The sequence below is a fragment of the Bos taurus genome, chromosome 16, assembly GCF_002263795.3.
Source record: "Bos taurus isolate L1 Dominette 01449 registration number 42190680 breed Hereford chromosome 16, ARS-UCD2.0, whole genome shotgun sequence".
In the NCBI taxonomy this organism is placed as follows: Eukaryota; Metazoa; Chordata; class Mammalia; order Artiodactyla; family Bovidae; genus Bos; species Bos taurus.
Genome location: NC_037343.1, coordinates 61,266,068 through 61,278,968, shown reverse-complemented (window position 1 = coordinate 61,278,968; position 12,901 = coordinate 61,266,068). Strand labels below are relative to the sequence as shown.

General features: G+C 38.1%; 1 protein-coding gene across 3 annotated transcripts in view; it reads right to left on the bottom strand.

Annotated features, from left to right (window-relative positions):
• CEP350 (centrosomal protein 350) overlaps positions 1–12,901 on the bottom strand; it is a 162,694-nt gene that overhangs the window by 58,202 nt on the left and 91,591 nt on the right. For all 3 annotated transcript variants that reach the window (XM_059875815.1, XM_010813497.4, XM_059875816.1), the window contains exons 23-25: positions 4,876–5,072; positions 4,067–4,251; positions 3,516–3,603 (exon numbers count right to left, since the gene is read on the bottom strand). In XM_059875815.1, coding sequence (XP_059731798.1) covers positions 3,516–3,603; positions 4,067–4,251; positions 4,876–5,072 — 470 coding nt within the window. The remainder of the gene's footprint in view (positions 1–3,515; positions 3,604–4,066; positions 4,252–4,875; positions 5,073–12,901) is intronic.

Below are 12,901 nucleotides of genomic sequence, written 5' to 3'. Positions count from 1 at the left end.
AAATTATCTGCGAATTCTAAAGTAGCATAGACAAAAAGCCTAAGGAATTAAGCCAGAAACCGTTCAACAGCACAGCAGAAATCCTATAGTCTCTTGTGCTGGTAAAAAAAAAAAAAAAGTTAACCAGGCTTTTAGCTAAAATCCCTGCAGGGTCACAACCTAGGCTCAATGCAAAGCAGGACACTGAGGCTTATCAACACCGTAACCCAATATCAACCCAGCTCAGCCCTTGAGTGGAATAAAATGAACAGCTGACCACTCCAAATGCATAGCAGAGGAAAAAACAAATCCTAAGGGAAGATAACATCATTTGGAGCCTTTGCAGTTATTTATACACACTGTCCAGCATTGATTTTAAAAAAATTACTGGCATGCAAAGAAAAAGGATAGTATGATAATAAAAAATAGTAGCAGACAATAGTAGTAGACACACAAATGTCCAAATGATGGAGTTGGAGATAAGGGAGTTAAAAAAGTGGGCTCCTCTGGTAGCTCAGTTGGTAAAGAAACCTCCTCCAATGCAGGAGACCCCGGTTTGATTCCTGGGTCGGGAAGATCTGCTGGAGAAGGGACAGGCTAACCACTCCAGTATCCTTGGGCTTCCCTGGTGGCTCAGGTGGTAAAGAATCCACCTGCAATGCGGGAGACCTGGGTTAGATTCCTGGGTTTGGAAGATCCCCTGTAGAAGGGAAAGGCTACCCACTCCAGTATCCTGGCCTGGAGAATTCCATGGACTGCATAGTCCATGGGGCTACAAAGAGTCAGATACAACTGAGCAACCTTCACTTTCACTTTTCTTTCAAGTTAAAAAAACTATGTATAATGTGTTCAAAAAATAATAGAAAAATACAGAAAAACAGATGAAAAGGTAGAAAATTTCAACAAGAATGAAAATCTATAAAAAAGAACAAAACAGGTATTAGAGAACTAAAAAAAATTCAAATTAAGAATTCATTGGATAGATTTAACAGTATATATCACAGTGCAAAACCCTAAAGAGAGAGTTTTCAAAAACTGATGAAATAATACAGACAATAGATTTAAGAAGCTCAGCAAACTCTAATAGTATCAATATTAAAAAAAAAACAAAAAAAAACTACCTACGCGCATCACAGTAAATCTATATTAAATCATTGTAAAATCAAAGACAAATTTTTGTTTTTATTTTTTGGCCACACTGTGTGACTTGCAGGATTTTAGTTCCCCAACAAGGGGCTGAACCCAATCCCTGGCAGTGGAAGTGCCAAGTCCTAACCACTGGACTACCAGGGAATTCCCTAGACAAATTCTTTAAAATCTTAAAAGCAATCTCTGAAAGAATTAACTTGTGTCTCCATGGGAACAAAGGAAAGCAGTAGACAATGGAAAATGAAATCATTAAAAATGTTAAAGGAAAATAATCCTATACCTACTTAAATATATCCTTCAAAAATGAAGGTAAGGGACTGTCCTTGTGGTCTAGTGGTTAAGACACCATGCTTCTGCTGCAGGGGGCATGGGTTCGATGCCTGGTCAAGGAACTAACATCCTGCATGCCACAAAGCATGGCCAAAAAATATGGGAAAAAAAGAAAAAAAAAGAAGGTAAAACAAGTATATCTTCAAACCAATGAAAGTAAAATTTGGTATCAGCAAGCATACAATAAAATAACAGATTCACCAAAATTAAAAGTTGTGTGCCTCAAAGTATAGTATCAAGAAAGTGAAAACAAGCCCACGGAATGAGAAATTATTTGTAAATTCAGTTTTTTCCTGCTTTACAAAGAGAAAGCTACTGTAATATTGTAAAAAATTATTTATTTAAACTAAGGGAGAATTTTAAGTTACTTTAAAACCTTTTTTTTTTGGATTAAAAAAATAACATCTTTTAAAAAAAAGTTTCTCAACTTCATATGACCAGTGATGCTTCCTCAGGTGAACATTCTTTTTTGGGCCATGCTGTGTGGCTTGTAGGATTTTAGTTCCCCAACCAGGGACCGAACCTGGACCACAGCAATAAAAGCACCAAATCCTAACCACTGGACCACCAAGGAATTCCCTCTATGGCAAAGTTAAACAAAAACAAACTTTTAAGTAACATTCCAATATATGACTCAAATGATTAAGTTCATAGCCTATACAACATAGCAGCTAGTACCTGCTAACAGGTCAATAAAGGGAAACTAAGCAACCCACTCCAGTACTCTTGCCTGGAAAATTCCATGGACGGAGGAGCCTGGAAGGCTGCAGTCCATGGGGTTGCGAACAGTCAGACACAACTGAGCAACTTCACTTTCACTTTTCACTTTCATGCACTGGAGAAGGAAATGGCAACCCACTCCAGTGTTCTTGCCTGGAGAATCCCAAGGACGGCGGAGCCTGGTGGGCTGCCATCTATGGGGTCGCACAGAGTTGGACACAACAGAAGTGACTTAGCAGCAGCAGAATTTATTAAATACTTACCAGGCAATGTGAAACACATTATATATATGTTATCTCATTTAATCCTCACAACCACCATATGAAATATAATCTCACTTCAACAGATGGGGAGACTAAGTCTCAGAGAGTTACTTTTTTTTTTTTCAGAGAGTTACTTAAACTTGACCATGATTACACATTTGCAACTGGCAAAGCTCGAATTCAAATAATAACAACTAACATTTATTGAGCATTTACCTTTGTGCCAAGGTCTGTTCTAAATTTATTATATATATTACTCATTTATTCCTCTCAACAACAAAGTATGTTATTACTATTATGATCAGTTTATAGAAAATGAAACTGAGGCACAGATAAGTTAAGTAACTTTTCAAGATTATAAAACTAATAATTGGTAGATCTGGGATTTTAATCTAGGCAATCTGAATTTAGGGCTTCCCTTATGGCTTAGTGGTAAAGAATCTGTCTGTCACTATGGGTCAATCCCTGGGTTGGGAAAATCCCCTGGAGACAGAAACGGCAATCCATTCCAATATTTTTACCTAGGAAATCCAGTGGACAGAGGAGTCTGGAGGGCTCCAGTTCAGGGGCTTGCAAAGAGTTGGACACGACTCAGTGACTAAACAACAACAAACAGTCTGAATCTAGAGCCTGAATTTTTAACCATGACACTACACTGCCTCTCCAGGATTCAAATCCCAGGTCCTGCTAGGTCCACTAAGCCTAAATATTTGTCAATTTGTAATTCATGTATCTTAAAAGTCTTTTTAGGGAAACAATGACTAAAAAGTTAAGACAATTAGACTCACAAATATTATAATTTTTAAAATACACATATCAAAACACAATTGTACAATATTTTACACAGCAAATGAAAGCAGGTTTGACTTAATACGGTATTCTGTTGGCAGTGAAGCACAATCCTAATTTAGAAGAAATACAGTAGGCCATTAAGCAACTCTTGTAATTATAGTAGTAGGCATAACGAGTGGTTAATATCAACTAAATCTGCTTCAGTGAGATAATAAGAAAAAAGATTAGGCGAAATAATAGATTTCACAATCTAATTTGTCCCCTTTGTTTTTCCTAACATACCTTTTCTTGCTGCAACCTTAAGAGCAAACCACGCTGTTTCTTCCGGAGTGGGGGCATTTTGTCATCTTCACCTTTATCTCGTAGATGTCTGCAATCATTCCCATTGAGACAAAATTAGTTTAAATTCCTATTCTAATATCAAGAATTCTCAACCCCTTAAAATTTTTAAATCATTTAACATTTTCAAATGTAGAAAACAGTTGCTTTATGCAACAATTCCTATCCCAACCAATATTTTATTGGATATGTGATATAAGCAAATCTTAGACTATGTCCTTTAAAGATAGAATAGCTTTGAGAATCTATAACACAATAAAGTAAGCATAAAATAACAATATAAGAGTCAGTTAAGTGATGAAAGAAATACAAAGAGAATGTTATATGAATAGGAGGTCTTGAAAGCAACATGATTCAACAATGACTGCTATACTTCTAGCCTGAGAAACAAGGTTGATCAAATTAAATGAGGAAACAAAAACATCTTTAAAAACAAAGCATTTCATAAAAGGAGAAACTGAACAGTCAAAATTATGTTCATTGAAAGAACTTACTTTTTCTGATGCTCTAACCAGGCTAGTTCAGCTTTAGTTTTCTCCTTCAAGGCCTTTTCACGGAGACGCAGGAGTGAAGACTGGTGAGCTGCTCTCATTTCCTCTTCTTTCATATATTGTCGAACCATCTCCATAGTAAATTTAGAAAAGCTGTCTTGTCCTCCTGAGAATGGCATGCTCAGCTCCTGAGTTAGAGAGTTTAAGTCATCTTGATCACTGTATATACCTTTTGGAACTTAATTAACTTCATTAAAAGAGGTATGCACTTATAAAAATAAATTATGTATATAGAAAGGCTGCCAACCATGTTAAAGAACATTCTTCAAAAAAAAGGCACATGAGAGAGAAAGTAACACTCAACTGCCAATTTATTTACCCAATAAAATTTTAACAAATAACTAGAGTAAGTCAGGCACTGTCCCAGGGATGTAAAGATGGTAAGAATTTGTCCCTGTTATCCAAAAGGCTTAAAATTTAATAAGAAGGATTATATAAATGCAATTTTTTTTAATGGAATAAAGTGTTGTAAGACTGAAGTGAATGAAAAAGCTCAAGACATAACTCTGGCTCACATCCTCAAAGGTCCTATGTATTATTTCGAGGAATATATTTGTTAAGCGACTTTATAAGGAAAGAAAAGCTAAATTCTATACTCCCCCCCCCAAAAAAAAACCCCCAAAATTGGTACCTTAGGAAAAATATTCTGGTAGCTGACAACTGAGTTCAAATACAAAATGATACTTCACACTTTTGAGAGAGCATATCCATAACTATATATGAAGTATCTCCATGGGTAAACTAAAACACACCTTGGCAGAGGACAGGGTAGTCTTTTCTGGAGAAGTTTCTTCATCAGAGTCATCATGATGGCCTCTTTTCTTTTCCATGTTAAATCTGCGATGACTCTCAGAAGGTAGTAAAGATCGAAATGATTTTTCTTCTATTTCATCTTCTGTCATGGATTCATCAAATTTCAGGGAATATTCTGTTGCAACAGAAGTTGAATCTAAAAGAATATGGAGCAAGTAGGCATTACCATTACAAAGGTTTCAGTAGATATTCAATTAGTAGCCCCTGTTGCATCTTTACAGGACCATCTAACAAATTAAAGAACTGAACACTAGTTATTAATAGGCATGGAATAATAAGCAAAATTCACTCACTTTACAAACAAGAAACAGAAAAAAACCTAAACTATCTAAAAATACTAGTACAAGAAATATGGCAAAAGTGTGATGTACTTCATATATAAAGAGCTCTTATAAATCAATCAGAAAACCAGTCGATGGGGTCACAGAGTTGGACACAACTGAGAAACTAAACAACAAATACCCCTACAGAAAAATGAAAAACTGCCATGATATGATGCTTCACAAAGGAAATATTAATGGCCAAAATTAAGTTTTTTAAAAAAGATTAACATGACTAGAAGTTAAAGAAATGCAAATGAAAAAATTTTTAGAAATTCCTCAATCCCATGCTTAATTAAAAACATAACAGCTCTTTTAGGTTGGTTCCTGTGCGCCTTTGACATTCCCCCTGCCCTTCAATCCCTTCTTTCACTTCATATTTTCCCTGTATAGTCCTAGAGTCAGTCATTTCTCCAAAGAGCTCTGGTTTCTTTTATTGGAGAATATTTAGAAACCACAATCTTGGCATGGTTGTCCTTATAACTCCTAGGACATTGTTGCTTCTCCACTCTCTCTCAGTGGACAGAGCTTCTCTCTTCACTCTCAGTGGAGAGAGTCAAGTAATATTAATAACTGCAGGTATACCAACCCATCTACACACACACACACACACACACACACACACACACACGTTCCTGTATCCATCCACCCATCCAAACATGATCCATACTGATGTTTCTGACTCTAATCCTCTATCACAGGATTCATTCTAGTCTTCCTTTCTTGTATGTCTATGATTTCTATCTCCAACACTGAGAAATCTATTTCCCACAATTTAACATCCATTTACTTATCTGTTCAACCCCATCAGATATGTAAACAACTGTAAACTGTCCATCTGTAAAAAACAAACTTACCAACTAGAATACAGAGTTTTTATACTATTTCTTTTGTATTTAAGCTTACAATTCCTACTGGAAAATGCCATTTTCCAAACTTATCTGGGCCAGCTCCTTTTCCCTCCACCCCTACCCCTTCAGTGCGGTTATGCTATTCATTTGTACTGCATTTAGGCTGATTTGTCACAGACATTGCATCCTGGGACCTCCCCATTCCAACATCCTGGTTGGTGTGTGTATCTTTAGTTTGCATATGTTACAGCTTACTCTTTGTAATGTACAGTTTTAGGGTTTTGACAAATGCACATCAGACAGTACATGCTGAACACACAATACTTTATTACGTAACAGCTGTTTCACACTAAAAGTTCTTCTGTGCATCTCTTTGCAGTCTAACACTTTGTCTTCCACTTGATACCTGGGAAATATTAATCTGTTTTCCACCCCTATAGTTTGGCCTTTTCCAGAATGTCATATAAATGGAATCATACAATATATATGATTTGGGGGCTTGCTAACTGCACTCAGTAAAATTCACTTAAAATTGATTCGTGTTGGTCCATGAATCAAATTGTTCCTTGCTGAACAGTATTCTACTGCCTAGATTTAGCAGTTTGTTTATCCATTCCCCCCATGAGACATCTTGATTACTTCCAGTTTTTTAGCAATTGTGAATAACGATGCCATAAACATTAAACATATAGATTTTTGTGTGGACTTAAGCTTTCAGATCACTAGGTAAATACCTAGGCATATGACTACTGGGTCATTATTAAATACTGTGAATATGTCATCCCGAGGCACCATGCCATTTTACATTCTCATCTGTGATCAATTCAAGTTCCTGGTGCCCAGGATCCTTGCCACCAATTTGTTGTTATTTTGGATTTCAGTCACTCTGATAAGCAAGTTACACTATCTCACTGAGATTTTAATTTTCATCTGTATGTTTTCTTCAATGAAGTATCTGTTTAGATCTCTGCATATTTTTTAACTGGGTTGCTGATTTTCCTGTTGAGTTTTAAGAGTCTTTTATGTACTCTGGATATAAGTCTATTATCCAATATGTGTTTTTGTACAAATATTTTTTAATAGTCTGTAATTTTTCATTATCTTAATAATCTCTCTCATAGAGCAGAATTTTAAAAATTTTAATAAAGTACATCTTGTCAATTTCTTCCTTCATGGATTGTACTTTTGGTGTTATATTTAACAAATCATTGCCAAACCAAAGTGACTTAGATTTTTTCTTTTTTTCTTCCTCATATTAGTTTTTCAAAGTTTTAATTTCTTTGGATCTTGGTTGCCCCATCAATTCTAGCCACCTTAATCTTCTATAGGCATGTTCACTGTTGGATAGCTCTAATGTCTCATCCCACAGAATCCCAGAAGTCTGAAAGCTTTCCTTTTTCATCCTGTCTCTTGCCCTTTAATCCAAACTGGTTGTGTCTCTGCTCATATAATCCCATGTGTACTCCTGGCTTCAGCTGAACATGCTGAGGTGGCTGATTAAATCCACGGGCGGTTTCTTATGAAGTAACTGTCTACTTGTGCCCTTAGTGTTCTCTCCAGAACTCGCTTTCTCCTTTTTTTTACAACATGCACAGGCTGAGAATTTTCCAAATCTTCAAATTCCGGTTCCTTTTTGCTTAATAATTCCTTCAATTTATTTCTTCTTTCACATTTTACTATAAGCTGTAAGAAGAAACTAGGCCAGGCCTTCAATGTTTTGCTTAGAAATCTCCTCAGCTAAATATCCAGGGTCATCACTTTTAATTTCCACTTTCAACAAAACATGGCCTACTGGAGAAGGGAATGGCAAACCACCTCAGTATTCTTACCTTGAGAACCCCATGAACAGTATGAAAAGACAAATATGTATGACACTGAAAGATGAACTCCTCAGGTCGGTAGGTGCCCAATATGCTACTGGAGAAGAGTGGAGAAATAACTCCAGAAAGAGTGAAGAAATGGAGCCAAAGCAACACCACCACACAGTTGTGGATGTGACTAGTGATGGAAGTAAAGTCCAATGCTGTGAAGAGCAATATTCCATAGGAACCTGGAATGTCAGGTCCATGAATCAGGACAAATTAAAAGTGGTCAAACAGGAGATGGCAAGAGTGAACATTGGCATTTTAGGAATCACTGAACTAAAATGAACTGGAATGGGTGAAATTTAACTCAGATGACCATTGTATCTACTACTGCGGGCAAGAATCCCTTAGAAGAAATGGAGTAGCTATCATGGTCAACAGGAGAGTCCAAAATCCAGTACTTGGATGCAATCTCAAAAACGACAGAATGATGTCTGCTCATTTCCAAGGCAAACCATCCAATACAACAGTAATCCAAGTCTATGTCCCAACCAGTAATGCTGAAGAAGCTGAAGCTGAATGGTTCTATGAAGACCTACAAGACCTTCTAGAACTAACACCCAAAAAAAGATGTCATCTTCATTATAGGGGACTGGAATGCAGAAGTAGGAAGTCAAGAGCTACCTGGAGTAACAGGCAAATTTGGCCTTGGAGTACAAAATGAGGCAGGTCAAAGGCTAACAGAGTTTTGCCAAGAGAACGCACTGGTCATAGCAACCACCCTCTTCCAACAGCACAAGACAAAACTCTACACATGAACATCACCAGATGGTCAATACCAAAAACAGATTGATTATATTCTTTGCAGCCAAAGACGGAGAAGCTCTATACAGTCAGCAAAAACAAGACCGGGAGCTGACTGTGGCTCAGATCATGAGTTCCTTATTGCCAAATTCAAACTTAAATTGAAGAAAGTAGGTAAAACCAATAGACCATTCAGGTATGACCTAAATCAAATCCCTTATGATTATACAGTGGAAGTGACAAATAGATTCAAAGGATTAGATCTGATAGAGTGTCAGAAGAACTATGGACAGAGGTTCGTGACACTGTACAGGAGACAGGGATCAAGACCATCCGAAGAAGAAGAAATGCAAGTACTATACAAGAAAGATCTTCACCACCCAGATAATGATGATGGTGTGATCACTCACCTAGAGCCAGACATCCTGGAATGCGAAGTCAAGTGGGCCTTAGGAAGCATCACTATGAACAAAGCTAGTGGAGGTGATGGAATTCCACTTGAGCAATTTCAAATTCTAAAAGGTGATGCTGTGAAAGTGCTGCACTCAATATGCCAGCAAACTGGGAAAACTAAGCAGCGGCCACAGGACTAGAAAAGGTCAGTTTTCATTCCAATCCCAAAGAAAGGCAATGCCAAAAAATGCTGAAACTACTGCACAATGCACTCATCTCACACGCTAGCAAAGTAATGTTCAAAATTCTCCAAGCCAGGCTTGAACAGTACATGAACTGTGAACTTCCAGATGTTCAAGCTGGATTTAGAGAAGGCAGAGGAACCAGAGATCAAATTGCCAACATCCATTGGACATTGAAAAAGCAAGAGAGTTCCAGAAAATACATCTACTTCTGCTTTATTGATTATGCCAAAGCCTTTGACTGTGCAGATCACAACAAACTGTGGAAAATTCTGAAAGAGATGGGAATACCAGACCACCTGACCTGCCTCCTGAGAAACCTGTATGTAGGTAGAACTGGACATGGGATAACAGACTGGTTCCAAATCAGGAAAGGAGTATGTCAAGGCTGTATATTGTCACCATGCTTATTTACCTTATATGCAGAGTACATCATAAGAAATGCTATAATGGATGAATTACAAACTGGAATCAAGATCGCTGGGAGAAATATCAATAACCTCAGATATACAAATGACACCACCTTTATGGCAGAAAGTGAAGAACTAAAGAGCCTCTTGATGAAACTGAAAGAGGAGAGTGAAAAAGTAAAAAAAAAAAAAAAAAGCAAAAAGGCAAATGGTTGTCAGATGAGGCCTTACAAATAGCTGAGAAAAGAAGAGAAGCTAAAGGCAAAGGAGAAAAGGAAAGATATACCCATTTGAATGCAGAGTTCCAAACAATAGCAAGGAGAGATAAGAAAGCCTTGCTCAACTATCAATGCAAAGAAATTGAGGAAAACAACAAAAAGGAAAAGACTAGATAGAGATCTCTTAAAGAAAATTAGAGATTCCAAGGGAACATTTCATGCAAAGATGGGCATAATAAAGGACAGAAACAGTATGGACCTAACAGAAGCAGAAGATACTAAGAAGAGGTGGCAAGAATACACAATAGAACTATACAAAAAAGATCTTCATGACTCAGATAACCACGATGGTGTGATCACTCACCTACAGTCAGACAACCTGGAATGTGAAGTCAAGTGGGCCTTAGGAAGCAAAACTACGAACAAAACTAGCAGAGGTGATGGAGCTATTTCAAAGCCTAAAAGATGATGCTGTGAAAGTGCTGCACTCAATATACTAGCAAATCTGGAAAACTCAGCAGTGGCCACAGGACTGGAAAAGGTCAGTTTTCATTCCAATCCCAAAGTAAGCCAATGTCAAACAATGTTCAAACTACCGCACAATTGTACTCATCTCACACACCAGCAAAGTAATGCTCAAAATTCTCCAAGCCAGGCTTCAGCAGTACGTGAACCATGAAATTCCAGATGTTCAAGCTGGATTTAGGAAAGGCAGAGGAACCAGAGATCAAATTGCCAGCATCCACTGGATCATCAAAAAACCAACAGAGTTCCAGAAAAACATCTGCTTTATTGACTATGCCAAAGCCTTCGACTGTGTGGATCACAACAAACTGTGGAAAATCCTTAAAAGAGATGGGAATACCAGACTACCTGACCTGCCTCCTGAGAAATCTGTATGGAGGTCAGGAAGCAACAGTTAGAACTGGACATGGAACAACAGACTGGTTCCAATTCAGGAATGGAGTATGTCAAGGCTATATATTGTCACGGTGCTTATTTAACTTATATGCAGAGTGCATCATGAGAAATGCCAGGCTGGATGAAGTTACAAGCTGGAATCAAGATTGCCGGGAGAAATATCAATAACCTCAGATATGCAGATGACACCACCCTTATGGCAGAAAGTGAAGAGGAACTAAAAAGCCTCTTGATGAAAGTGAAAGAGGAGAGTGAAAAAGTTGGCTTAAGACCCAACATTTAGAAAACTAAGATCATGGCATCCGGTCCCATTATTTCATGGCAAATAGATGCAGAAACAGTGGAAACAATGGCAGACTTCATTTTTGGGGGCTCCAAAATCATTGCAGATGGTGATGGTGACTGCAGCCATGAAATTAAAAGATGCTTGCTTCTTGGAAGAAAAGCTGTGACCAACCTAGGCAGCATACTAAAAGCAGAGACGTTACTTTACCACCAAAGGCCTGTCTAGTCAATGCTATGGTTCTTTCACTAGTCATGTATAGATGTGAAAGTGGACAAAAAGAAAGCTGGGTGTCGAAGAATTGCTGCTTTTAAACTATGGTGTTGGGAAGACTCTTGAGAATCCCTTGGACTGCAAGGAGATCAAACCTGTCAATCCTAAAGGAAATCATCCCTGAATATTCATTGGAAGGACAGATGCTGAAGCTGAAACTCCAATACTTTGGCCACCTGATGCAAAGAACTGATTAACTGGAAAAGACCCTGATGCTGGGAAAGATTGAGGGCGGGAGGAGAAACAGAGGATCAGATGGTTGGATGGCATCACTGACTCGATGGACATGAGTTTGAGTAGGCTCCGGGAGTTGGTGACAGACAGGGAGGCCTGGAGTGCTGCAGTCCATGGGGTCGCAAAGAGTCGGACACGATTGAGTGACTGAACTGAACTGAACTTCCACAAACACTAGAACAAGTTTAATTAAGTTCTTTGCCACTGTATAACAAAGACTGTCTTTCTTCCAATTTCTAGTAACATGTTCCTTGTTGTTGTTTAATCACTAAGTGGTGTCCAATTCTTTTGCGACCCCATGGACTGTAGCCTGCCAGGATCCTCTGTCCATGGGATTTCACAGGCAAGAATACTGGTATGGGTTGCCATTTCCTTCTCTAAGCGATCTTCCTGACCCAGGAATCGAACCCACGCCTCTGACGTTGGCAGGTGGGTTCTTTACCACTGAGTCATCAGGGAAGCCCAAGATGTTCCTTATTTCCACCTTTATCAGACTCCATCAGAATCACCTTTAATATATATATATATTCCTACCAATAATCTCTGCAGGGCAATGTGAGCTTTTTTTTGCATGAACCTCAAAACTGTTCTATCCTTTACTCATTATCCAGTTTCAAAGCCACTTTCACACTTAAAGTATAGCAGCACCTCACTTCTAGGTACCAACATCTGTATTAATCAGCTAGGGCTGCCATAACTATAGACTACTATACCCTATATTAGGGCTTCCCAGTGGTAAAGAACCCACCTGCCAATGCAGGAGACATGCAAGAGACACTGGTTTTGATCCCTGGGTTCGGAAGATCCCCTGGAGGAGGAAACGGCAACCCATTCCAGTATTCTTGCCTGGAGAATCCCATGGACAGAGGAGCCCCTCAGGGTATGGTCCACAGGGTCGCAAAGAGTCGCACACCACTGAAGCGACTTAGCACGCACCCCTATTTTATACTCACTACAAAATTTACAAAAAAAATATTTAAAGGATGAATAAATTTAAATATTTTCTTCTTACTTTCCAAAGACTGTCTAGCTCATCCTGCTTTGAACAGAGTTTTAGACTATCGATCAAAAACACTGCTTAATAAAGTTATTTAAGAGCATATCTAAAAATGAGGCTGTTAATTTGTTGAGTTAATGTCTTAAAGGTGCCATTTGTTGCCAAATTTTATTTTCTTTGCTGTATTATTTACTATTCTTGATTTGACAGGTGT